A 27,605-nucleotide genomic window follows, 5' to 3' on the forward strand; every position below is an offset into this window, starting at 1 on the left:
GAGCGGTTTTTGGTCATTTTCTCCAAATCCACTGGCCCGATTTCAACCAAACCTTCTGCGTTGGACTCCCCTCGGACCCCCAGATGATATATCCGAGTTTGGAGAAATTTTAATTTTTGGTCAAAAAAAAAATAAAAAAATTGGTCAAAAAAAAAAACTTTAACCCGCGGAGTGGCTCTTTTTTTCAAAATGGCCTGACCGGTTTTTGGTCATTTTCTCCAAAACCACCGGCCCGATTTCAACCAAACCTTCTGCGTTGGACTCCCCTCGGACCCCCAGATGATATATCCGAGTTTGGAGAAATTTTAATTTTTGGTCAAAAAAAACCCCGTGGAGTGGCCCTTTTTTTCAAAATGGCCTGTGTGGTTTTCGGTTATTTTCTCCAAAACCACCGGCCCGATTTCAACCAAACCTTCTGCGTTGGACTCCCCTCGGACCCCCAGTTGATATATCCGAGTTTGGAGAAATTTTAATTTTTGGTCAAAAAAAAAACTTTAACCCGCGGAGTGGCCCTTTTTTTCAAAATGGCCTGTGTGGTTTTTGGTCATTTTCTCCAAAACCACCGGCCCGATTTCAACCAAACCTTCTGCGTTGGACTCCCCTCGGACCCCCAGATGATATATCCGAGTTTGGAGTAATTTTAATTTTTGGTCAAAAAAAAAAAAGAAATTGGGTCAAAAAAAAAAATCTAACCCGCGGGGTGGCCTTTTTTTTCAAAATGTGGTTTTCATGTTTTCACTCCTGTTCAGATGCACTCAAACTACAACTGTTTTGTCCTGACACACTTTGTGAATTAACAAAAAACACACACACACCCCAGAACAAGCCATCAGAAAACATTTATTTTTAATCTGAGCATGGTTGAAGTTATGTACACCTTTGAAAGTTGAGTATTGTCCACTGGATTTGCACTGTAAGAGAACATGGGCTCATTGTGTTAGAGGATGTCCACACGAGCAAAGGACTGATCCGTTCCCAGATTGTTCTCCACAAACACCTCGTACTTGCCAGCATCAGACGACTTTGCATTTTTGATGGTGAGGATTGTGTTGGTGTCTCCAACATCAAAGAAAACCCTATAAGACAACCACCGTAAGATTTGTGTCCTTCTGACATTTATTTGCCAAACATCACCACAGTGATGATGGTGTTCATAGAAAATGTATTTCAATATGATCTACATTGAAGAAATATGGTTAATGAATACAGTTGATAATTGTCCCGACTTCCTACCTTTCATCTTCTTCGATGTCATCTCCGTCTTTGAGCCAGGCAACATCTGGAGGAGGTTCTCCTCTTATTTCAGCCTTGAGCACGACTGTAGTCCCTCTCTTGGCCTTCTTGTTGTCCGGGCCTTTAGAAACCTTTGCAGGGACTGGGAGAGCATGATGCAAATACTTAATGTATTGAAGATTTACTGCAATGTCCAGAAAATAGGGTGTTAAAAAGTGAGATATTTTTGTGGTAAACAATGGATATTTGGGGAAATACTCTTGAGGATTGATACCTTTAATATCTAATACCAACAAATACATGTTTACAGCCAAGAGCTGGTTAGCTTAGCTTAGGATAATGATTGAAAACAGGAAAACAAACTGGACTGGTTCTGCCCAGAAGTAACAAAAGCATATCCCAAGAATACTGAACTGGTTCAGGTGGTTTGACCATCTCTGACCAGCTGACGAATCTCAGGTTCCTTCCCCACTGCAAAGCATCGCAATGACAAAATGTGAACAGTCCGTACACACCCTCCACCAGAATACAAGCAGATCCTGATGTCTGCCCGAATGGATTCTTAATGGTGACCGTGTATTTTCCCAGATCAGCCAGAACCCCGTCTCGAACCACGAGCGCCACAAAGTCCGGGTCTTCAAACACGTAGCGGTACTTGGGACCATCCTTCAGCTCTTTGCCGTCCTTGTACCAGACGATGAAAGGATCTGGGAAAGCACTGACTCTGCACTCCAGCTTGGCAGCACTGCCCTCAACAAGAACCACATCTTTGAGCTCCTGCAAGATCTTCGGGGGGCCTTTCTCTCGCATCTCTTTACGTGATCTGTATGACAAACACAGGAAAATAAGAATTCAACGCGCAAGGATTTTATGCATGAATGGGTGCAGCATGCATCAATGAACTAATAAGTCTGACTGTGCACAAAGGCAAAAGTATTTGCATCTCTGCCCTACAAAGGCAAAGTGCAGTATCTATCTGCATTTTCTTCATTTTTTTTATGACCAATCAAAAGTTCAATCTGGTAGAATTTGATATTGGTACTGCTAAAAATTTCTAAAAGCTAAAAGTTATTGGGCTTTTTATTTTGCCGTCCATTCAAAAAAGCACTGTGAAACCAAGGCAAAGTGCAGTATCTGCATAATTCCATTGGAGTAAAACCAAGGCTAAATGCCTGTAGCTAATACCAAGCCAAAGTGCAGTATCTGCACCAACACCAGGGCAAAAGTGCAGTATCTGTCAAAATTGGTCAGAAAGACAAACTACAAAATACATTTAATTCAGTCCACTTTTATCTAATCAATTATAGACTTGGTAGTTATTCATAATTTGATGCTTAAACCTGACAATGAAAAACACAAAAAGCAGTTTTTCTCAGTTTGGCATTTTTACAGTTACTGCACTTTGCCTTTGTAGGTCAGATCTGTACTATATTCAAACTGTGTACAGTGGTTTGAGCATCTGTACTATATTCAAACTGTGTACAGCGGTTTGAGCATATCTACCCAACTGCAGCAAAAAAGGGTCAATATCAAGGACAAAAACAGCAATTTCCGTACCTGTGTCCACGATATGACGCCTGGATTCGGATAGCTGCCTCCTGGACCTGAGGATCGTTGATGTTCAGTGTGCACCCAGGAGGGGGTGCCGCCTTCACTTTGGACATCTGCAGCAGTCAGAGTCAATATCAGCGGCAAAGAAACAACCTTCCAAACAAGTACAACCTACTCTTGGATTTTCTCACCTTGGAGATCCTCTTGAAGATCCTCTCTGCCTCTAGTCCTCTCCAGAGTCAGCAAACATAAAAAGGCTCCTGCTTTATATGTAGAGGTCAGGAGGAGCTTTGCAGGTCTTCTAGGATCAAGGCAAATGAATCATCGCCCAGATTCTCCCTCTCCTTCTTTGGATATTAGGCAATTGTCAAACAAGACTGAAGATGCGCAACAAATGTTACAGAGACATTTCCCATCCTTATATAGCATTCATCTCAAATGCTCTGGAGAACCCTGGAGCGTTAATGGTCGTTTAAATGGAAGTATGTTGAAATATGAATCGTCCCCGCTGAGAATAAGCATGTATCTGTTGGTGCTCAGGGTCATGCGGAGGGAGTGGTGAAGCATGAACTGACCACAGGCCATTCAGGTTTTTTTTATTTATTTAACTCAAACAAATTAACTTATAGTTTTATGCATGTTGCACTTTTCATCATCTGTTGAAATAATTTGCTACTCCCCAAATCCCATATTTGTCACATTTCCTTTATTGTTCATAGCCATAACAGCTGTCATGCCTTTTCCATGCCAGATTCAGAGATTTCACAAAAATAAAAAGCAGAAGCTGTAACAAATACAGTCACCCAATAAATAAACAAATTGTGAACACACACACACACACACAAAGTAGTCACATTCATATAATCAAAATAAAGAACTAGTCATTCATTTAACAGGCTATTTTCTCTGTGGGTCTAATATCCATCACGAGGCACTGCAACACATTCCACAAAATACGGCATTGAGGTTTTAATACAAAATGTGGAGCGTTCAACATCTTCTTCAAAACCCTGTTTTCTGCGTACAAGCAGTTGTTTCTTTTTTCTTTTCTTTTTTTTTTTTTTACATGTGAAGAACAGAGTTAATATATTGCACAAACGTTTATAATTGTATGCAATGTTGCATTTCATGCTGATCTTGCATGTTTTCATTCAGGTTTTTAACAACTCCCTTAGTGATTCACTTCTACTCTGCATAGGAAAATGACTGAGCCAAAACAACAAAGAGCTGCAGAAAAAGGCAGTATTTATCTAGCAATAGCGTTAGAATATATAGAACTAGTCAAATATCTTCATAGAATTACCAACAACCTCTGTCAGTCATCACATGTTAAAAGAACTCAGAATTGATTTCTACCATCCAAAGAGACTCCTTGTGTCCGCTTAAGGTTCCTTGATACTTTCTCCTTATGAATCTAAACACAAATGGTGTGTTGAGTGTGCAAATCTGTAGCTGATATCAAATGTTTGCAGGTGACCCCAAAATATATCTGACATTTGTGCAAAAGTCTCACATGCTGGTTTTGAAAAACTGAATTTGCTGTCACAAGGCAAAGCAATACTAACAGGCACAACACTACTTAAGCCATTTATTTACCATAAAATAATAAGGATCAATGTATCATTGATATAAAATCAATATTATCTCAAAGCCAATGATGTGGATTAGATAGAAGATAGACTTTCAAAATGAATCATAGGTTGAAGCATCCTCTGGCTAAAGGTTATAAAACTATTGTGTCTGAGTCAGATTTTAATGTGGTCTATTAGAGTAAACGACTAGGATTGAAACCAGAGTGAAAAAAATAATCATGATTCATCTGTTTTGTAATGGTTTGAAAATTGTCCAGTCATGGAGGTACTGTATGTGTTCATGTATTTACACTCTCTTTTATTAATGGAATAAAAGGAAGTATTTCCTATTTACAGTTGTTTTCTTATTCTACATGTGTATGATTGTCTGAGGTGTTGACATTTCTTATTTTATTTTATATTTTGTACAGTGTGCAGTGGCTGAAACATTGCCTGTGAATTGATTTTTCTTTTTCTTTTTCTTTTGATCACTTTGACTTTTGACAGTGTACGCTTATATAGACTGGAAAACCAAAAAGATGTATAAAACTTAAATTAAGGGTATACATAAATTAATTATTTATTTATGTAAAATGTAATGGTAATTCTAACCAATTTAAATCTTACTTCTTACTTAAATCTCACTTCACTTTATTTATAAAAAGTTCAGCTACTGTATTTAAAATCTAATTCATAAAAATGAAAGAAAGCGGTGCCGAGCTGTTTAAAGTTATGGTTAAAATAAGAATTTATACACTCAGCTAATTTCTTCATCAACATCCCAATGACATCTCAATGAACTGGAGAGGCTATTTTTATATGCTGACTGAAGCTAACTCTTTAAGGGCACTTAGGGGCACCCCAGTATCACCAGTAGGTTACTCAGTTCACCACCAACCCCACAAATAATCTAACATTTACGGAAGGTTGTGTGTTTAAGTAGAAACTGACCCGCCGACTCAGCAAAAACCTGTAAACCTCACTTTTCGTAAACTCAAGTGACAAGTGCGTGGCTAATCAAACCGGATCCTTGACACTGGGCTGAGTGGAAGAGAGCTGTTAAACTGGAAGCCAGTAATGTGTTTGTTAGCTTATCTGTGGTGAAGGACCAGTGTCAGCCAGCACCGACACGGTGACGGTGCAGCAGGGAGTCTCTTGTACCGTATATATCATCATGTAGAGCAAAGAGGACGATGATAGCAAAAAACATATTGTAAACCCCCACTTCTGAGAGAGAAGGGAATTCTACTGATCACGTTTCTTAACATTAGGGAAGAAATTTGTGCTGATTAAAGGAGTCATTTGTCTAATAGCCCTTGTAGAGAACCCTCCAGTGTATCTACTGAACTCAATATGTGTCTAATAAACTCCAAATCAAACAAACTGTTCTCTCTGGAGCTGCTACAGTCTTGACAGAGGTGCTATGGCAGTATAAAATCTCAGACAGCACAAATTACACTGCTGTGAGTAAAGTGATAGATTAAGTTAATAAAGAGAAAAATTTTGAATCCTACATTGTTATAAATCAAAGAAAGAGAATCAGCCGTCCTAGTTTTGGCTGCTCAGGGAACATCTGAATATGATTCTGTGATAGATTTAGGGAGCAGAGGTCTTACTATACTATACAAAAGGCATCATTGTTTTAGCAGTCCGTCTTCTATGTATTTCCTATTTCAAAGCCTAATGAATGACTTTGATTCATGTTTTCAACATCATATAGATTTATGATATCGATTTCAGGCCTTCTGTGGTTGGTGTGTTATTATGTGACTTGACCCTAAGAAAAGAAGTAATTTATCCAAAATATATGCAAAGTTGCAAACCTTGAGGTACTAACTTGGAGACACTGCCCTGCCTTGTATGAACAAGGTCCACATTATAAAAAAAAGTGCAGTCAGGCTCTGATCAGAGGAGCTCCATAGGCATGAAATCCTTCTTTTAGATTCTTGTTCAGAACCACAAAAGAGAAAAAGAAATGATGTCTCTGTCGATCACAGCCACTGCTGGTTTCATTCTTTTTTTCTTCCTTATGACCAACTTCAACAACTCAGACCTGAAGGAACAATCCAACCTGGCGGCCCCAAAGTCTTGTCTTGCTCCGACAGCGCTTCCCCCCCATGCAGTCCCACCACCAACTGGTGCTTGGAAGCCTGTTTTCACTGGGTGACAGGTGTGGTGGGTGAGGGTGGCACAGTTGGCGTGGTGGGGCTGGTGGGGCTTTGCGCTGAGCTCCTGTAGGACCGCAGGAGAACTTTGTGCTTGGTGGCCACCTCCTCTCGCCTGCGCTGCTGGTCGGCCAAGAATTCCTTGAGACGGGTGGTTGTAAAGGTGAGGGTCTGCCTTCGAAGGCGCATCAGGTAGGCATCTTGAAGCCAGGAGTTACTGAAGCAGTCCTTAATGGATGGACGGGCCCTGTTGAAGACCAGACAGTGAGGACAGGAAGTATTTATAGAAGTCTTGTTGTAAATTTAGGTCTCTAGTGGGGTTCGGCTTACCAAGGGTAGCTACAGAGAATCTTCTTAAGAAACAGAGAGGCACTTTGGGACACATTCTGGTAGAGTTTAGAGAGGTCAAACTTGGCCGCCTGGATCCTGGCTTCAGTCTCCTGAGGATCATTTTCCATGAAAGGCGACCTGCCACTCAACCTGGAAATCGAGCGGAAAGAACTGCCTGGATCACTCCAAAAAATCAACCATGTGAAATACATCTACATCAAGGCTGATTCATTAGTTTGGATGTCAATGAAGACACTACCATCAAGACACACCTCTGCATTCAAAATTACAGCATTAACAGCTGAAATCAAAACAAACATTTCAGGATCACAACACATTCCTTAATCATAGACCCAGTTTCCCTTAAAGAACACTATGACATTTCTATTTAAAGAGGACCTGCTGAGTGGAAGCTGAGAAAGCAGTACTCACATGACGAAAGTCAGCACACCCACACTCCAGATGTCAGCTGGAGGACCTACTACATCCCCTTTCAACATCTCTGGAGCTGTAAACAGGAAAAGAGAAAGAGGCCAGGCTTTATTTTTTTTATGTTTAACTTCAATCTCATCTGCAGAAAATCCTTGTACGTTGACTTCAGTTCTGATGTTGTTTTGTGCATAGTTTTAGTTTAGCTGAGTTTATTAGCCTTTGTTTTCATAGCTGGTGCACACTGACAATACAGTTAAATAAACCTGAGGAGTAGAAGAGACTACATCAGGATTAACAGAATAAATCATAAAAAAAAATCATTCATACTCTTTCCTGATTAGCACAGTTATACAAAAGTGCTTGATTCTTTCCCCCCAAAATGACCAGTTTAGCCTGAACACACTTCACACACACTGAGGAATTGTGTGTGTCTTATCTTAACATTTTCAATTCCACTGAACACACTTCCAGTGGTTTCTTTCAAACAACATCTTACTACTAGAATGAAGTGCAGCATCTTTTACATTCAGCACAGTCATCGTTCTCAGAGATTCCAAATTATGCTCGGTAATACATTTGGACTGTATTGTATAACTATATTTGTGACTGTTCATTAGTGTCTGTTTTATGTGAACAAATTTGAATAGGGTGCGTTCTCATGTGCCTCCTAATAATAGCTGCTGATCTAAATGAGACATTAATAAAATGTCATTTTAAGGGACACATTTCAGCAAGAGAATCTGCAAATATTAATGTATTAAAAGGCTTATATGGAAAAATGTGTTAGCACATTACTGCTTATCCAACCAGCAGATGCAGAGCTGCATAAGAACATTGTTCACCAGCTGCTAATTTTGCTTATTTGCTATTTTGTGCAGGTCAGGAAGTGTGGCGTAGTGAGAGTGAACAAGTGAAGCAAAGTTCAGGCCACAAAACCAAAACACATAGTTACTAAGCTCAGAGGTCTGAGGGATTTTGCGGATTTGAGTGATTACTATCACTCTATCATGAATAGTAGGTGTCTTACACATGTACTCCAGAGTTCCAATAGGAGGGTTGAACTGCTTGAGGAAGAGTGGGTTGAATGTCTGAGAGCTGCCAAAATCTATGATCTTGATGACATTCATGTAGGTGACTATGATGTTCTCTGGCTTGATGTCCAGGTGGAGGATGCGTCTGGTATGGAGATAGTCCAGACCCTGGAGGACCTGCACGATGTAGGTCACCACGTCGTCCTCAGAGTAACGGAACCTGAGAGGAAAACAGTAAGTACAGTATATTATTAGGCCGACGCTTAGAAAGAGCGTTTCTGCTAATCAAGTGACAAATGAGTAACAGTCCTTCACCTGTCTATGAGGCTGTAGAGCAGCTCCTTCCCACTGCAGTACTCAGAAATAAGCACCAGGTAGCGTGGTGTGACGTAAGCTTCGTGCAGAGCCATGATCCTTTCGTGATGAAGGGACTTGAGGATGTCATATTCCTGCAGCACTGACTGCTTACTGTCAACCTCATATGGGACGATCTTGGCCATGAAGAGGTTTCCTGTGGCGTTCTCTCGGCACTCACGGATCACACCAAAACGGCCCCTGTGTGACAAGGATATGCTATGAATTCAGCAGGTAGACACAAAACTAATACCAGATCTGATGTTGATGATATTTCTTTGCATGTTTACCCTTACAGAAAGAAACACATGAATTTCACATGTGACATGTGATTTTTCACATGTGAAAAATTTAGCACATGGGAATCATGTTATTTGCTTGTGGTTTTGGCGCAATTTTATGTGAATCACATGTGAATACACATGTGATACACACAAACACATGTGTTACCGTGTAGCTCTCTCTCTCAATTTCAATTTCAGTTTTCAATTTCACAAGCTTTATTGGCATGACTGTCAATACAATATTGCCAAAGCGTTACAAAAATGGTATAATAACACATACAACATAAATAAATAAACAGATATATAATAATAAAGATGATACTAATGAACAAACAGTGTAGATATCATTTAGCAGGTAAAACTCAACAGGAGCAGGAGGAGCTGTTCATATAGAGGAGCTCATGTTGAGCAGCTCTTCTCTTTTTTTATGACACTCATTGACATATTTTGCTGCTTTCAAAGCAGTGGCCCTTTGTTCTCCTAACAGATGACAGAATATAATTTGTCCTGGTCTGAGAGTGTGGTGAAGTTTGGTGTTGTATGTGTGATTCTAGTGTATGTCTGTGTCCTGATGTGTGTGTATGAGTCACAATGCAGCAGGAAGTGCTGCTCTGTCTCTACCTGTCTGTGTGGACAGAGCTGACAGAGGCGCTCCTCTCTGGGCAGCCAGGTCTGTCTGTGGCGGCCATCTCTCTGTCTCTCTCTCTCTCTCTCTCTCTTACTCTCTTTTTATTCTCTCTTTTTAATTTAAATTTGTTTTAAATTGAATGGTTATTATCCCTTGTGTTGTTTTTGTTTGTTGTAGTGTTTATGATTAACTATACTGTGCTTTTGCAACAGTACAGCACTTTGGTCGACTGAGGTTGTTTTAAATGTGCTCTATAAATAAACTGTGACTTGACTTGACTTTTCTCATTGTCTCATTAAATGATTGATACTTTTAATGACTGGTTAAAAATGCACCGAATTTCAGTGTTTTATCCTTTGCTCGTAGTCAGAGACTTCAACAGAATACATATCACAGCAGCTCGAAGCCTGTGGGTTGAATTGCTTCCAATGCAGTGGTTAGGGTTAGTGCTAGTTAAACACATGGGTCAGGATACGTAGGTGCAACAACTTCTTGCAATAAACTGTTCTCTATATTCTATCTATCTACCTTGCTTTCTCATCCATGAAGGTGTAAGGTTTCTGTGGAACTCCCTGGCGCAGAGATCCCTCCCCAGGCTTGCCCAGCGGTGTCCTGCGTCCCGATGGCGTGACCCGTCCCGACGGGGTGACCCGTCCAGATGGGTTACTCCAGCTGTCCCCTCCCTGCAGCACAGGCGTCAGGCTCTGCACCACCACCACAGGCGGCGAGATGGTCACAGAAGGGACTGAGGGTGTGGTGACTGAGGGTGTGGTGACTGAGGGTGCGGTGGCTGAGGTTGCGCTGGCTGAGGGTGCGGTGGCTGAGGGTGTGGTGGCTGTCGGGGCAGAACTGGGTCGAGATGGCGAAGTGACTCGTGCGTTCACAGTTGGGGCATACATTGGCACGGATGAAATTGGTTTCCCGATGGCAGGAGCAGGCGCAGGTGCAGGAGCAGACGCAGGAGCAGGAGCAGGTGCGGGTGCAGGTGCAGGTGCAGGTGAAGGAGAAGGAGAAGGGGCTTTTCTAAATAGGGCTGTGTTAACAGGACTTTGAGGTTTAGGTGGAACAACTGGTGGCGATGCCAACTTGGTTTGGGGTTTACTCACACTAATGCTAAGGGTGGTCTTGGCTTTTGTTGGCGGGATTTGGATACTTGTGGTGGTCTGAACAGGAGCTTGTTCAGAGGGGGCTGGACTAACAGGGGGGACAACAGGGGAGACAACAGCAGGACGGCTGGCATCAACCTGAACGGTGGGTTTGACGGTGACTGGAGACACAGATTTAACCACAGAGGCAGCGGGAGCTAATGTGGGCGGAGGGACAGGTTGGGCAAGTGTCACTGTAGTGGATTTACTAGGAGCTGGTTTCATGGGAGGCACTTTCATGGATGACATCATCACCACAGGGGCAGTAGGAGAAGTCGCAGGGGCAGTTTTGACCACCACAGTTGCACTGGATTTAGCTGGTTCTGCTTAAAGACAAGGAAAGCGAGGATTTGTATGCATTTTTCAGGAGTAGAAATATTCTGTGATGTACATTTTCCCCAAATCACAAGAGCACCTAATCAAGCTTGAATGATGTGAGTACATATATATTAAAGGGATACGCCAGCATTTTTTTTTCATGTCTTGCCTCAATCCCAAGTCCATGACCAGCAGAAAGACACCATCCTCTTGACTGTGCGTGCAGTAACAAGGGACATACGGGCAGAGCTGGCGCACCGCTAATTAGCTTATCTCAAACGCTGGAAATGCATAGGTCGTGTTAGCCTGCCTCCTACCTGAGCTGAAATCAGCAGTCAAAAGCCAATTTAATTTTAGCTCTAAACTCTGTAAATATATCACTTTATCAACATTTCAAACATTTTTAGGCGAGAAAGTAGCCATTTCGATCAGCAGTGTGTCGTTAATTTGTCTAAATACCAGCTGTTTACAATTTTGTTCGGACGAATTCAGTGCTACTCAAGCTAGCCGCTGTGACCAACGCACTTCCGGTTACTTTCACAAAATTAAACACCTGTTGCCCTTTACATACAGGAAACAATGGCGATAGAATTTGTGCTTTTACTTTGAAATAGGAAGCTAACCTACCCTCGATGTAGCTAGCTTGAACCAAAATAAACCGTCTTTGCTTGAACCCTCCGTTACCGGCATTTGACCGCTCAAGATGCCTTACCGGAAAATGTTGTCAGCTCTGAGACGAAGATCAGCCCGCTGGTTTCCGTTTAGAGTTGCTGAAGAGTTTCTCTGATGACTTTAGGTGGAGGCAGGCTAACACTACCTATGCACTTCCAGCGTTTGAGCTAAGCTAATTAGTGGTGCGCCAGCTCTGCCCGTATCTACCTTGTTACTGCACGCACAGTCGAAAGGATGGTGTCTATCTGCTGGTCATGGACTCGGGAGTGAGGCAAGACACGAAAAAAAAAAATGTTGGCGTATCACTTTAAATTGACAGTGAGATAAATCAATTAAATGAGTACACAGAAAATGCTTTGTTGTGTATATTTCTGCCTGATATAATAGACGATATCTAGTTAACACATACCTGAAGCATCCATGCTCACTACCTCGGACAGGTTGCTGTAGGGGCCCTGGCCGGCTTTGTTGACACATGCCACCCTGAACCTAAAGGAGGACCCTGGAGGTAGGTCGACCACATTGTAGTAACAGTCTGCCACCCCTGTTGCCACTATCAGCCAGTTCTTCTCACCTGGGGAGCAGAAAATGTACATGTTTAACATTGGTGTTATTTTTATTCCTACTTTACTTCTTTTAGTCGAATAGAAAGACATGAATGACATTTATTCACATCCTAGCAGCAGTTAACTTTGGGGCCTCTCTCTTCAAAGAGAGCCACCCTCTTGTGACCAATTTGATGACCCTCTTCTTAGCCAGTCTCACTAACCCCGGTTTCAAGAGTTTGCAGAGTGGCTGGCCTGCAAAGCCCCAACATCCCACTTTGATCAGTTCACAGTGGGTGATCCATCCCTGCTTCCTGCACAGCTCTGCTAGCACCTGGTACTTGGCACATTTAAGTGATAATGTTGTTGTTGACCTTGCGAAAAGCTCATATATATCTAATTAAAATTTGTTAACTTCAATTAAATTGAGGTACAAAAGAAAAGAGCTCATGCACATCCAAAATGCAGCAACAGTAACACTGTCTTTTCTCGAAATAGAAAATATATTTATTCAAGGGCTACATATTAAAAGAGAAGAGAAATGTACAATGATGATTCACATAATTGTACATTTGAATGTAGAGCAAGTCGCTTGAAACGTTGTCTCTTTTAATATGTAGCCCTTGAACAAATATTTTTTCTATTATGAGGGAAGACAGTGTTGCGAGTTCTCTTTTTTCCCTTGTGCAACTTCCTTGCTCTGGTACTCACAAGACAGTCTTCTCCAATTCCTCTACTTTATTGACAATGATATTGCCATAAGAACAGAAGTGAGATTTCACTATTTCACCTTCACCACTGCGTAGCCCACATGTAGCCATGGCAACCTGGACATTTTTTGTATTATTTATGCAGTGTTGTTGATATAATTTTCATAAGAATGATGTTGTTTATTACATAGTTTGATGGGAGTAGGGGTATCGTACCTACACTATATTCTGTACATGTGATCACAATTTATTGTTTCCTGTAGTATTAAGGTAGGCACTGCATAGGATGGGTAAGCCACAGCATGCAGAGACCCCATTATACTTGCGTCTAGGTAACCCTTTGAAAACTCAGTGAAATGTAACAATAAAAATAATATAGGGCAGGCAATAAAACTTTGTAAACACTAACCCTCTGTCTTCCTCTCCAGAGAGTATGTGCAGGGGGCCATGGTGTCGGAGGGTCTCCACAGTACCAGGGCCGTGTTGTTACACTTCTGAGGAATCTCAGGGGTCCCAGGACGATTGGGGAGGCCTGTTAAAACAAATACATTGGTAGTTTATAGATCTATCTAATCAGAAATACACCTCCTTGGACCCCTACTTGCCCCAATATTGCTGTATTTTTTTTTTTATAGTATTATGATATGCACTATAGGATGTAACATGGTTTAATTCTCCTCACAGACTGAAATTAAAGGGAGGTAGTATGTCTCAGTTCTTACGAGCAAGAGATATCGTGCAGGCGCTGGACACAGCGGCCAGGGGATTTGTAGCCACACACTCATAAACGCCTGCATCCTTCTTGGTTGTCTGCATGATCATCAGTAGCTGCCGACCATCAGGGCAAGCGATCATGTTCATCCTTGCATCAATCTCCAGAGGCTTCTTATCTGAGGAAACACACATGTATAAGGTTGTTTTAATCAACATAACATCATCAAATAACAAAAGATTCATAGATATTCAGTGAGAAATCACTGAACACTTCAGTTACTGCATTGTTTGCACTGAGGCAGCCTCTGTTATCATGGCACTGTATGTTACTATGCACAGAGATGCAACACAGGCCGTCATTATGCCTCTACACAATTTGGAACCAAGAGCAATGATGTAAATTATTGTAATTTGCAAGTGAACTGATTCTGACCATCCACCTATGAGGCCAGTATGTATTTAGCAAGTTGCTGTCTTTATATCAGGTCTTTACCTTTCAGCCAGGTGATGTTTGGGTGGGGGCTGCCTGCTGGCAGACAGCTGAGAGTGACTGGATCCCCCTCCAGCAGAACATGATCTCTCAACTTGATGTGGAAGACTGGAGGGAAATCTGGCCGCCAAAGACATCAGACAAATTAAATCTCATTCATACTGAACATGCACATGTTGCTGAGCCATGATATAACCCCTGGGCTAGGTCTGAGTAGGAACAAAGTGTATGTTCAATTACTTATAATGACCTACAAATTCAACACATGCAGTGTATTTTTTGTTGGAGTGGGTGGAGGAAAGCCTGACAAAGCAGCATTAAAAACATGCTCTGGGTTATCTGGAACTACTTCTTATGTACGTTTGAATGAGCATGCACACTTCTCTGTCTCGGGTGGTTGCTTGGAAACTGTATGGCAACATGAACGACACAAGTTTGATCCTGCTTTGAGTCTTTCTGCTAAACTAAGCCATATGATAGATGTTAGCTCTAGCCCAGTGCCTCTTTATGTACACTTACCGGATGCCAGTCTAGAGTACTGGCGTGAGCGTAAGGAACTGTTATCTCTTGAGATTGCTGTTGTTAAATCAGGCTGTGAGACTGTCTTGTCCCGCCTCCCTCTGGTCAGACCCCATCTATCCCAGCGAGATCGGCGCTCCTCCACACCTTTACAAGAAAAACATCAAACCAATCATCCCTCATTCAAGAAAGTGTAGCACTCTGATCAAAGGTGGAGCAACTCCTACCTTTTGATGCGTCAGACTTTAGGCTGGACACAGAGTCTAGAGACTCTGATGAGGCACCATTGCTGGCCTGAGCTGCCAGCTGGTTCTGAGGAACGCTGGCAACCTTGGTAGCACGGCTCTCTGATGTTGCACGACGAAGCATGGAGAGAATGGGTGTCCTCTTTTGTTCTTTTTCTTCCGATGATGTTCTCCTTTCCTCTGAGTAGCTACGAATCCGGGTGGAGATACCAGCCACTGTAGATTCGATCTTCCTTCGCATTGCCAAGACTGGTGATTCATTAGGTTTCTTAAGCTCCTTTTCTTCTTGTTCCACCGAGGCGTCAGCTCCATCTACGCGCATCATTTCCACGTCCTTCTTTTCCTGTGATCCTCGTCGGCCAAGAGTCCACGAGAGCCTTCGTCTTGAAGCAACTGAGTCTTCTTCTTTGGTTGCTTCATCCTTACGCTCAGCTGATGGAGTTCTCTTTAGACGCATAGAGAGTCTTCTCATAAAGCCTTGGTCCTTTTGAGCTTCACGAAGGTCCTGGACTGACTTTGACTTCTCTTCAAGTCTCCTTGGTGCCAATTCTAGTGGTGCACCAATTGGCCCAGGTCTGTATATCTCTTCCCCTGACTCTCCCGAGTCTTGTGGTTTGTTGTCATTTTTGGACCGTGACAAAAATTTGAGACTTCTGGTGAGGGAAGACTCACGTTTTTTGAAGCGAGCCTCAAAGACTTCTTCAGAGGAAATGTCCTCAAAGTCCATTCCTGCTGAACGCTCTTGTTGGGATGAGGAATGTGTGGTAGTCTTTGGTGGACTAGGTTCTTTTGTCATCATTTCTGGCGATGCTACCCTGGAATAAACAGCAGGGTGCTCGGTGGTCGAAATGATGGCTGGCTTTGGCACAACTGGTAAAGCAGGTGAAGATGTTTCATATGATACTGAGGTCGGAACAACAACAGGCGAAGAGGGGCCTATAGGTGACTCACTGAGAGGCTGAAGTGTAGGGACCATGATAGTCTGCATTATACTAGCGTATGCTGAAGTCCGTCCATCTGGAAGAACAACCCGAGCAGGCAGGGAGGGAGTTATGGAAGTCGACATGACACTAGCTGGGGGAGGCGAGAATTCTTGCGTTGGTCTCATTATAACTGAGCTTGTGGTTATGAGCATCTCAGACGATCTATCAGGCATTTTTACTTCCTCTTCTACATTTTCTACAGCATCTTCTACATTTTCTTTAGCGCTTGATTCAGAAACACTGACAGTTCTTTCCTCTTCCTCTTTCTTAATCTCTTCTTTTTCTTCTTCCTCTTCCATTTTCTCCTCTTGTTTAGGGCTTTGGACCTCAGGAGGAGGTGTAGGAATTCTCTGGCCCGTATACTCTGATTCAATCATTGGTTCTTCCGATATGCTCATGTCCTTCTCTGAGAAACCACTTGTGCTTGATCTCTCATCGAAATTACTATCAGTAGTCAACCCATCCATTTTTTCGTTTATAGAGTCATCCTGTTTTATCTCTCTCTCCATTAATGATTCCTCGCTTTCTGCTTTGGTAGGACTCTCTTGCACAACAGACTCTGGAGTTGGTGGCTTCGGTGAAGGATCCCTGGGAGTCACTGGACGAGAATCCAACTTGGTTTGCTCAGTCAACGATGACATCGATATAGCTTCCTTAAGCCTTCTCTCTTCTATCTGTGCCAGGGGAATCTCCAGAGGAGCTCCAGATCTGCGATGCAAAGCTATGGGTTCCGAATCACCTTGACTGAAAGAAGCACTTTTGCGCAAAATTTTGGGTTTGGGAACTTCGTCTCTTGGGGAATCGGTAGATGCAGCTCTAGTTAGTGGTGGTGGGCCCAAACGAGCGGTACGAGAGTAGCGATCTGAGGATACTGCCCGTTTTTCATCACCCATTCCTAAAGTTTCTAGCAGTGGTCCTCTCAGTCCACTCATTTTATTGTCCACATTGCCACCACGAAGCAGTCGTTGTCTCATCAACTCCAGTTTAAGAGCATAGTCTTCTTGACTCAATTTGGCCGTTCCTGGGCTGGTGCTTCTCCTTGGTAGTTCCATAGAGACAGCTTTCTTCAGAACTCTCTTGCCTTCCTCTTGGGTTCCTTCTCCGGCTCCTTCCTCAGGCGTAATCCGGAGCAGCAATGCACTGTCAGCTGATCCTCCACGCCGAAGTTCTCCTCTTCGTCGCCCACACTCTGGTTTGTCTGACTCCATGCTTGAACCCCTTCGCAGTGGTTTTCTGGACATCTCTGACTTTTGTGGCAATTCAGCTGGTAGTTCTTCATCTGAGGAACCCCTGTCGTTGTCTTGTGATGACCTTTTCCGAAGGCGACCTTTAGCAGTAATTTCAATCCCTTCCTTGTTCGTTTCTTTAGGGTCACGCTCCATTGCTTCCTGTGCTTGAGCAGGGGACCCAGACCATTTATTAGTTCCATTCGGCTTGACTGTCTCCTGTTCGGTCGTCTGGATATCATTCAAAGACATCCTTGATCCAGAGAACTCCATGTTGAGTGGCATTGGGATAAATGGCAGTTCATCAATGTCTTCATCGGAATCTGAAGATGATGATGGCAGAGGTGAACCCTCTTTAAGGTTCCTGGGAACAGCGATGGAGATATGACTGGAGGAATCATTCAGCAACTCGGGTATCGACCTCATGACCATTTTGGATTTATAGCTGATTAGTGAACGCTGTAAAAGCAGAAGAAGAATGTAGTGAAAAAACAAAAATAATAGCAACTGTAGGTATTCTCAGTGTAATGCAAAGACAAGAACATTATACTGTAAGAAATAAAAAAAATTCCTCACCTGCCATTTTCTGCGAGATACAAACTTCTTCAGGGCCTCTGTGCTAATGGCCTTTCCTTTGCTAAGTGTCTGCATAATAAACAGGAATTAAATTGAAGAAAAAAATTAGGAATTGGATATTGATCAGTGATTGTAGAATGAATAAATGAATGTTTCACTGGCCTTGTCTTACCTTGAACCAGGGGTGTCGGAGACATTCCAGAGTATCAGGTCTCCTACAAGGGAAAATAGTTGCATACTTCAGTCTTTCAAGTTTAAGCACATTTATTCTGTTAGATAGCTCTTTGGTATCTTAATTTGAAAGCACCAGAGGAAGAATCAAATTAGAGTTGCAGACAGGGATGAGAGAACAATGCAGTATAAACACTATATGAATTTGATATGCAATATTATTTCTAATACTACTGCAGCTGCTTCTAAACTATATGAATAATTCTGATGATACAGAATGGAAATCGTAATATAAAAATCGAAGACTTAAACTTAAGAATAATGAATGATAGCACAGATCAAATGCTTCACATAATCACATAAGTTATTATTATTATTTGTACATCGTTTCTGAATTGTGTGTTGCAATGATATAATCATGTATTCTGTAATGTATTCTGTAAACAGACATAGCAAACTAGACATCCAGCAGTGTTACTCACAGCCTGTCTGCTACCAGCAGTTTTATGATAAACCCTTTGGCCTCCCGGCAGAGGTCAGCAAACATGCTCTCCTCAAAGGCGACATTGTAGTTCCTGATGTTCAGCACAGAGCTGCGGTCATTCTCACCAGCAAATGGAGAAACTCCTGTCAGACTGACAACAGAAGCAAATCCTTACATTAAATGTCAAGTCCACAGGTACACTTAACAGAAAGTGAGAATGATATTCATCTCTTGAAATACAGTACATTTTTGTAATGATAATAAAGAAATGAAATAACATTGATAATCATAAATTCACTCACCACAGATATGCTAAAACTCCAACTGGCCTATAGACAAATAGAGAGAAGTGTTAGAAAAATACAGTGTGTTTAGACAAAACAAATAGATACAACGATTTGTTGCACTTTCCAAAGATACTCTACCAGATGTCAGTGGCTTTTGACACAGGGGTCTGATTGACAATTTCTGGTGCAACAAACTCCGGTGTGCCGTATTTGCAGTACTGAGCCTCGTCAGGGGTGAGCTCCACCGCATTGCCAAAGTCACAGATTCGGATCTGATCACCATGGTTGTCTGCCATGAGGATGTTATCAGGCTGAAAAAAATAAAACAAAATCAATCAAACATTTTACTCAATTGGACTTAATTTTTAATTAAAAAAAACCTTTTAATTTCCAAAAAAGACTGGGGGTGTTAGTATATATGCACCCACCTTGATGTCCAGGTGAATGATATTTAAATGATGAAGGTAGTCCAGCCCCTCAAGCAGTTGTCTTATACATGACCGTACCTGTTGTTGCCAAAAACAAATTGAAATTAATCAATCATTAAAACTGATGTTGACAAGTTGAGTGCAAGAGATGTTATAAACATTCAACTTACATCAGACTCCATTACTATGGATTTCCTTATAAATCTGTCAAGCAGCTCGTCGTGACATCTTAAAGACTTGTTAAGGACTAGTCTGTCTGGGACTTCAAAATGCAATTGATTGTAATGTATTTACAGCATTTACTGTTTTCTAAATCTTAATTTTGAACAGGAAAGTTTTTTTTATATAAATAAAATGCTTTTCAGAAAAATACACAGTGTTACAGTACCAAAAGTGCATCATGAATTGTGTACTCTGCATAAAAAAACAAAGACAGTAATAACATGATAAAGATACAGTTCAGTGACGATGATGACTGCATTTTTCTTCTCAAAGGCATCATGAAAGTAAAGGACTCTTTCATGGTCGAGTTTAGAGAGCAGCTTCATTTCTCTCAGAGCAGATTTTTTCTTCTTGGCTCGTGTGGACATAAACTTTGCAGCGTACTCCATTTTTGCAACCTTCTGAGTCACACGTTTCACATAGGAAAACGCACCTCTGAAGGAAAAAATAAATAAGATGGGTTATATCAGGGAAAAAAGCTGTCAAATATAGGAAGTACCACATTGGACAAAGTAGTGGGACCTAAATAACTTACCTTCCAATTTCCTTATGTATGTCATAATAATCTGTCAATCTGCGCATTTTCCTCAGAATGGTCTCCTCATCGTCCACTGGATCCGCTTTACTTTTAGCTACAATAATGGAAACACATTCATAAGATCAAATAAACTGTACAGCCATCCCTATAGCTAACAGACTGGATGCTTATTCATGTTTCTTGATGTTTCGACTTCTTACCTTGATGAATGGTGAGTTCAGCTTTGCAGGACACAGATCCGGCTAAGTTCCTGGCAGTGCAGGTGTACACCCCAGAGTCGTCTGTGGTGGCGCTTAAGACCACCAGGGAACATTCATTGTCATCATACACAAATGTGTGATGACTGCTCTCGGACAGGAGGATATCATTCTGAAAGAACATGTAGGGTTTACTAACAGTTCTTCAGTGGATTATCTAAATAATAACATAAGCAATCAGAATCTGACTTTGGTACATTCCTATTTTATAACTTCGCCTACTGAATACCTTGCACAAAAAGTCTTTAAAGAAAGTTCTAAATGACCATTGACTGTTTCTTAAAATCCAATAGTTCTTTGAAATAACAGGTGAGAAGGATAAAAAACCTTGAACCAGAGGATGTCAGGAATGGGTCTGCCCTCCACAACCACAGCAAAACGAGGGGTCTCTCCCACACAAACATCCAAGTCCTCCATGATGGTTTCAAATGTTGGTGGAGCTGGGGGCAGAGATGCAAAAGGGCAACAAGTTACAGTGACATTTCAAAGAATGGATGGATGGATGGATGGATGGATGGATGGATGGATGGATGGATGGATGGATGGATGGATGGATGGATGGATGGATGGATGGATGGATGGATGGATGGATGGATGGATGGATGGATGGATGGATGGATGGATGGAATGCCTACCTGCCATCTCCACATTGAAGGTGCAGCTGTCGCTGCCGTACTTGTTGGAGGCCACAAACAACATCTCTCCGACGTCAGCGCTCTTCACTTTCAGCAGCTTCAGTGTGTGCTGGTCGTCATCTGGCATTGCCATCTCGTACAGGCCTGGCTTGCTGCTCAGGATCACTCCCTTCCTGGTAAAGCATTAATATTGTAAACCAAGATTAATATGTCTCATTTTGGTTTAATGTTGTCACTGCGCAGGTGTGGTGGGTGGTTTGGCTGTCGACTTGAACATAAGTCAGAATATAATAATAGACTTTTGTCACAGCTCTGGAATGAGTGATCGTCACAGCGCCTGTACACATTGTCACACTTTATCTGTGCTTGCTAACACTGGGTTCACAAGGCAGCAACCTTATGAACCTTGTGAAAAAAAATCATGTGTTCACAGCATGGTTCACATAAAGAAATGCTGGGTTGTTTTTTTCAACCCAACTGATAGGTTGAGCCTGTTGGTTAATTCAATTGGGTTATTTTCATTGAATTGGGTATTCTGAGAACCCAATTCGCCAGGTTATTTCTGTTGGGAATGGAGTTATTAGCTGTTGGGTTGTAATTTCTATAATTGTGTTGGTTTATTTTGGACTACCCAACACATTGGATTGACGTTCGGGCATGCGCAACCAAGCACTAAGTCAACCCCGACAGTTACTGTATGTTCAAACCTCAATTCAGTAAAAAGCAAGGTTTGTTACATGCCCACTATTGTTTTACCATATAGTTGACCTTATATTATTATATAAGGCTTCATATAGTTGTTAAGATGTAAGTTTGTAATGCACTGTTGATTACTACCTTCAAGGATCGATTGGTTTAACCCAACATTTTTAGGAGTGTTGATAAAACAACAAATACAACGCAATGTAATAGAAAACTAACTTGAGCCTATTATCATCTTCAACATTAACATGAAAATAACTGTATATTGTAAAAGGTATCACAGGAAAATGCAAGGACATTGCTTTTGGTTTATTAAACTTTGTTAAGTTATTCATTTGTCATTAATAAAATAAAGGACAAGAGACACTGATACTAAGAGAGAGACAGGTACCTCTTCCAGATGATTGCAGCATTGACATGATTGAGAGTAACAGTGATGGTGACAGACTGGTTCTCCATCACGTAGACAATTTCTGGCTTGTCAACAATCACTGGAGCCTCCTGAAGATATGGACCTTGAGTAGAACAAAGTTCGCACATAAAATATTAAAGCAAATATCGTACACTGATGGATAAACAGATGCAGTAAAAGCTGAATGTACTGTATACCTCTGTCCAGGAGCTGCACCGGGTCAGTGGCAGGTGAGGGTTTGCTGAAAGCCTTGGAGGTGATGGTCAGGACCCTGAAAGCGTAGCGGACTGCTTTGGAGAGGGTGCTGATGGTGTAGGTGGTCTCCTTCAGGCCAGATGCTATGATGATCCACTGGATGGAGCCCAAAGCTTGTTGTTGAATGGCATACATCACAGAGCTGGAATCTTAAAGAAAAAGAAAGGATTTCATCCACAGTGCTACACAATGTTGGAATTACAGTAGCTTAAACTGAGATTCCCTTTTTTTATTTATCATTGATTCATTCATATTTTGTGTAGAGAGACTTCTAAATTGTATGTATTGTGTCATATTCATCAGGTTTCTGTCGACATTTTACTACATATAGACACATTCATATCTTTGTGGCATGGTGTCTAATTTATCTGGATAGTTTTTAGCAGTATTTTAACACATACTTATATAATCTGATGAATAAAACATATCTAATTATACCGATTGATGGGTCCAGCCTCCTTGGTTTCTTCCAGCTTAAGGTGATGGTTTTACCAGTGATGGATTCTATCACTGGAGTCCCATCAGGAGGGTCAGGGAGGATATCTGAAAATGATAATAAAGCAATCATCACAAATGTTTCTGTTTCTTTGTTCAACACTCATTTAACCAATTTGTGTTTTTTTTTTTGTTTTTTGTTTTTATAGAGGAACATGGTATAAAAAGTAAAGAACATTACCTGTGACATACAGATGAGCATAACAGGTGGCCTTTCCCACTTTGTTAGAGATGACACTCTTGTAGACGCCTCCATGGGCATGGCACACAGAGCGGATGACCAGGCTGTGGACGTCACGGACTACAGACAGAGATGGAGAAGGGATGATGATGATAAGATATGAAGAGGTCTGAATGCATCTTTAGTAACCTTGCCGACTGTATTCAACATGAACACAAAGAGGAGATGTGGCCTTAAAATGAAAACACAAAACCACGGGGCAGCTATAGCCGCCTTAAAGCCTTGAAACAGATGTTTATATTTTCCTCTTAGAAACACTTACACTGTGTCATCTTTCTGTCCTCGGTGCTCTCGATCCTCTTGCCGTTGTGGAACCAGGCAATGGTGGGGTACGGCAAACCAGCCACTTTGCATTTGAGCACAGCCTCCTTTCCCTCAATCACATCCAGGTCGTAAAGGGGTTTAATGAAGTCGGGCATGGTGAAACGCTCCACTTCATTCTCTGGGACCTCTGGCTCCTCTGGGATGGACGGCATCTTCTCTAGTTTCGCCCTAATAAGCCCAGATCATGCAAGTTTTAGTGGCTTTTGTGATCCATGCTCAGCAAACTACAGCCCTGACATCTCAGACTTAACATCTGCTCTTACATCTGTGAGGAGATGGCCGGGCGCGGTTCTTGTATGTAAAGTTCAGCGGAACTCTCTGCATCGCCGTGAGCATTACGGGCGGTGACAGTGTAGAAACCCTCATCGTCGTTGGTCACGTGAGATATGATGAGAGAGTGACGGCCGGCCTCCTGAAGAATACGAATGTCCTCACTTTCTGCGAGCGGATGGTCTTATAGGAGAAAGAGGAGTTTGTATTTAAAATTAAAATTAAAATAATTATCCCAAAAGCAACAATAAAACAAAGATGTGGATGTTATGATTCTTGTTCTTAGGTGGAATGACTAAAAGCTGTTCTATCACTATGTGATTTAGCTGTTCTACTTACTTTACTTTATTTGTCATTGTTATAATAACACAGTTAACAACGAGATATCGTTTAGAGCAGCTTAATACTGATGCAGAACTATCATTCTATATCATTTTGTATCGTTTTCTCACAATTATTGAGATTGTAAAGACACTATAAAGTACCATCATACCAAAGTGACTCCATGTGACCTTAGGCGATGGCGTCCCACTGACTTTGCAATCGAATCGAGCGTTACGTCCTTCAATCACTTCCAGGACGTCCAACTTGCGAGTGAAGAGAGGTTCGATGGAGGGGACGACTTTGAGTTTGCCACACGAGGTCACTTCCTCTGCAGAGTTCAAATGAGATGACATAGACAGAAGAGGACAATAAATTAAGTTCTGTATAATTTTACATCACTTATCCTAATATTTGCAGCTATTTTTTTTTACCCATGTTGTATGTCTTTTAATTTATTTTATTTGTATGTTATATGTAATTTTATGCCTTATGTGAGCTGTCAAGTCTTTTATTTATTATTTCTCTGCAGCACTGTGGATGCTTTACAGTGCTCAACAAATAAAGTTGGATTGGACTGGATTTAGTCTCCCTACCTTTGGCTGTGCTGAGCTTGCACATGTAAGTCCCGCTGTCGTCCTCATGCACCGAGTTGAGCAGCAGCCGACACTTTCTCCCATCGAAGTGCATCTTACAGTTGAGCAACGCCGGCTGGATCAGTTTCCCATCAGCAAGCCAGTCCACATCCGTGTCTTTGGGCCCAATGACATGACACTCAAACAAAACCGTCTCTCCGGCCTTGGCTGTGATGTCCTTGACTGGGCGGATGACAGCGAGTCCTGGCTCAACTGGTGGAGCTGAGTGCAAATAAAAGACATATTCTGAAGAGTGTTGTTAAGTGATACACGGACAGTGTTGTGGTGTTGTGAGACAGTCACAGGTCACATTGAAACTTGCACTTATGGTATCATGTATATGTTTTTCTTACAAGTAAACTAAGGTCTGTACCTACCTTTTACTTCTAGTTTGCCTTCACACTGCTTGGTTCCATATTCATTGATGATCTTACAGGTGTAGATCCCAGAATCTGACCTCACTGCTGACTTGATCGTCATTTCAAAAGTGCCATCTTCTCTCTCACGTACAACATGACGTGGGCCTGTTTTTACGGTGACTCTGTCTCTCAGCCTACAAAGGAACAGAATGAAAGGAACAATTGTTCTATATTTTGAAACAAGACATGAATCACTCATGCACCACTCAGAGCTTTTAAAATTGAATTTATGTAATGGGGGATGACCAAGCAAGCGCACACTTTTTCATCGAACAGCTCTCCTCTGGATGGTATGAAGGGGCGGGGGGTGGGATAGATTGTCCAGGACTGCCAATGTTATGTTTAGCTCTTTCTTTTCTGCTATTGTCTCTCGAGAGCCATGACTACCTCTAGTAACAGAACCTTCCTGAGCGATTCAAGCCTATTCTGGTCTCCTGTATTAAAGGATAAGACTTGATACATATAGTACCTTGTTCTTGCTGTCAAACTTTTTGTCAAACATATCCCATGAAGCACCAAAACAACATGATGAAGCAGGAAGACCATCTCTAGACTCTATGTTTTTCATCTTCCCCATTAAGGCTATCACTTCTTACAACACAGGCGGATTTCAGCCATTTCTCAACAACATCAAGGTTTGTTGTTCTGGTGGGATTTGTTGGCTGTGAGAAAATAGAATATGACCAGCCTTATCATCTGAGGCTGTCCTGGCCAGCAACTGCAGTAAGTTGCCATTGGCTGATGGAACATATGAGGAAGAGAGGACTTCTTGCTCTCATTTGAATGGCTCCAACACTGCATGAACATTCAAGATTGCTGTCTAGGACCTCATTAGTTCAACTAGACATTTGTGTTAATGAGAACCAAGCAGCTCCATGGTAAAAGGAAAGGATGTTATTCTTCCCTTTTCCCTATTAAGACCGTTTGTGTGAGCCTGGTGATTGTTGGGCTAAATAAACATTCAGTTTCCAGTTCCCTTAATAGATGCATTAAAGCAGCATGCACAAGAACAAACAGTGCAGTCGAGCAGGCTTGCTCATGGTTTGTGGTTCTGGGAAAGTCGTTTCCATGTCCTACGCAAGCAATGAGTTGACTGATGAAGTGAAAGGACCTACCAATAGAGCATGGGTTTGGGTTGTCCACTTATTCGGACAGACATGGTGACTTCCTGTCCTTCAATGACACCTTGATCATTCATTGTTACCTGTTTGAAATGTAATGTAAGTTAGAGGTTGAGAGATGTATTTTTACCTGCAGGTTTAATTGTATAGATGCACTGATGGGGATGGCCACACGAGAGAAAACATCGTTCGTACTGGAAAATTAATACTGACAGGATCAATGACGTTTGTACATAACAAATTTCCATGCACCATTTTGCAACAGACGAGTCAAAGATGCAGTTGAGTAAGTGTCAAGACTAAAGAGACAAATGTCATACTCTTGTTGGGAGAGTAAATACGTCGGATTTATTTAATGAGATCTCTAGAGCCTCACCAGGAATGCCGGGGGGTTCCTGAAACGTGTTTCAATACTTCGCCTTGGCTCTGGCCCTCCAAAATCCATACCCTCCTCCAGGGGACTGAGATACTCCTCATCAGATGTAATAGGGCTGCTAATATCCATAGGCACACCCAGGTTTCCTTTAGGCTCCTGTGCAGCCTCTATAAAAGCAGCAAGACAACACTATGTTTTAACCTACAGTTCAATACAATTCAGTTTTTATGAGTACATCTTATGTAAACATTTGATTTTGCATCTGTAAACTTATTTGTTACAGAGAGTACAGCACAATGAGAACAAGAAGAGTTCAACGAGTTAGCATTTTAGAAAAAAAAATAAAGCAACCCCTTAAAATATAATTAGAATCTGAGATGTCAAAATGTGATATCCAAACAATAGTGGATTCACAGTGAGTGGAGCCACTGAGCCTCTGTGGGCAATTTATAGGTTCAGTTTTGCCTCTGAGTTGCTATGGTAACTATAAGTGAGGTTGTTCAGCTGGAATATATGGCACACACATTTTGCTCACAGAGATAACAACAAGGGAGCTGGAGAGAAACCGGCTGAAACACAATGCACTGTAAAAAAAAAAAAAAAAAAAAGGCGTTCTGTGTTTTTTTTTTTTTTTTTTTAAGATGACTGTTATGTTGGCTTGTTTTTGAATTGCTGAATTAACCTAGGCTATAGGTCATCAATATGAGTCCTGCCGTATATTTAAAAGCTAAAATAACTATTTTTAATTTATGATAATAACTGACTTCATCCAGGTTAATGTGCTGACTTACCTGCTTTTACTATAAGTGTGGCACTGCTGGAGGCTTTCCCCATCTGATTAACAGCAGTTACACAGTATTTTCCACCATCGCTTATTTTTGCAGATTTGATGAGGATACTGTGTCGTTCCCCCTCCACTTTGACTGTGAAATTTGCAAAGCTGATGACTTTCATGTTGTCTTTTGTCCAGGTAACTGCAATGGAGAAAAAGTAGAGGAAAAGTAAATCCACTTGCATGATGACATAAGAGGTGGCTAAAAAGAAAATGTGCAATATGTTACCTTCAGGAATGGGGGTTCCAGCGATGATGCACTTTAGTAGCACATCTGCACCAGCAGATGCCACGCTGTCCTGGAGGGGAAACTCAAATACAGGGGCCTCCATTGGGTCTTCTCCAGCAGACACATAGGAATCATCTGAAGAATCTGCACAGTTTGACAAAAGACAAGCCTGAAGCCATTTGTTTCCAGTACAACCCCCCTAAGTAAGGAATGAGTAATTGATTGATTA

General features: G+C 41.6%; 2 protein-coding genes across 4 annotated transcripts in view; both read right to left on the reverse strand.

The window, feature by feature from the left end:
* Nucleotides 1-937: 937 nt before the first annotated feature.
* Nucleotides 938-2,897, reverse strand: LOC311004505 (SPEG neighbor protein-like; the record flags this gene model as incomplete). Its single annotated transcript, XM_083996586.1, has 4 exons — nt 938-1,076; nt 1,234-1,375; nt 1,749-2,056; nt 2,791-2,897. 4 exons carry the CDS (start codon nt 2,895-2,897, stop codon nt 938-940), a joined length of 696 nt encoding a protein of 231 aa, XP_083852712.1.
* Nucleotides 2,898-4,547: 1,650 nt separating this feature from the next.
* spegb (striated muscle enriched protein kinase b) overlaps nt 4,548-27,605 on the reverse strand; it is a 36,036-nt gene continuing 12,978 nt past the window's right edge. For 2 of the 3 annotated variants that reach the window (XM_083996555.1, XM_083996553.1), the window contains 37 exons: nt 27,377-27,520; nt 27,107-27,289; nt 26,316-26,482; nt 25,934-26,022; nt 24,777-24,952; nt 24,361-24,621; nt 23,937-24,095; nt 23,437-23,626; nt 23,112-23,341; nt 22,790-22,909; nt 22,552-22,656; nt 22,056-22,262; nt 21,838-21,961; nt 20,745-20,917; nt 20,437-20,549; nt 20,053-20,221; nt 19,850-19,946; nt 19,549-19,749; nt 19,263-19,320; nt 19,093-19,170; nt 18,803-18,975; nt 18,680-18,706; nt 18,376-18,528; nt 17,895-17,937; nt 17,723-17,791; nt 14,920-17,605; nt 14,693-14,839; nt 14,177-14,293; nt 13,692-13,859; nt 13,379-13,501; nt 12,124-12,288; nt 10,108-11,050; nt 8,629-8,868; nt 8,310-8,533; nt 7,283-7,358; nt 6,851-7,000; nt 4,548-6,767 (listed from right to left, as the gene is read on the reverse strand). In XM_083996555.1, the coding sequence (XP_083852681.1) occupies nt 6,512-6,767; nt 6,851-7,000; nt 7,283-7,358; nt 8,310-8,533; nt 8,629-8,868; nt 10,108-11,050; nt 12,124-12,288; nt 13,379-13,501; nt 13,692-13,859; nt 14,177-14,293; nt 14,693-14,839; nt 14,920-17,605; nt 17,723-17,791; nt 17,895-17,937; nt 18,376-18,528; nt 18,680-18,706; nt 18,803-18,975; nt 19,093-19,170; nt 19,263-19,320; nt 19,549-19,749; nt 19,850-19,946; nt 20,053-20,221; nt 20,437-20,549; nt 20,745-20,917; nt 21,838-21,961; nt 22,056-22,262; nt 22,552-22,656; nt 22,790-22,909; nt 23,112-23,341; nt 23,437-23,626; nt 23,937-24,095; nt 24,361-24,621; nt 24,777-24,952; nt 25,934-26,022; nt 26,316-26,482; nt 27,107-27,289; nt 27,377-27,520 (8,804 nt within the window). In that variant the 3' untranslated portion in view covers nt 4,548-6,511. The remainder of the gene's footprint in view (nt 6,768-6,850; nt 7,001-7,282; nt 7,359-8,309; nt 8,534-8,628; nt 8,869-10,107; nt 11,051-12,123; nt 12,289-13,378; nt 13,502-13,691; nt 13,860-14,176; nt 14,294-14,692; nt 14,840-14,919; nt 17,606-17,722; nt 17,792-17,894; nt 17,938-18,375; nt 18,529-18,679; nt 18,707-18,802; nt 18,976-19,092; nt 19,171-19,262; nt 19,321-19,548; nt 19,750-19,849; nt 19,947-20,052; nt 20,222-20,436; nt 20,550-20,744; nt 20,918-21,837; nt 21,962-22,055; nt 22,263-22,551; nt 22,657-22,789; nt 22,910-23,111; nt 23,342-23,436; nt 23,627-23,936; nt 24,096-24,360; nt 24,622-24,776; nt 24,953-25,933; nt 26,023-26,315; nt 26,483-27,106; nt 27,290-27,376; nt 27,521-27,605) is intronic. The other variant, XM_083996554.1, reaches the window with a different exon arrangement.

Source organism: Trachurus trachurus (assembly GCF_905171665.1).
Source record: "Trachurus trachurus genome assembly, chromosome: 21".
NCBI lineage: Eukaryota > Metazoa > Chordata > Actinopteri > Carangiformes > Carangidae > Trachurus > Trachurus trachurus.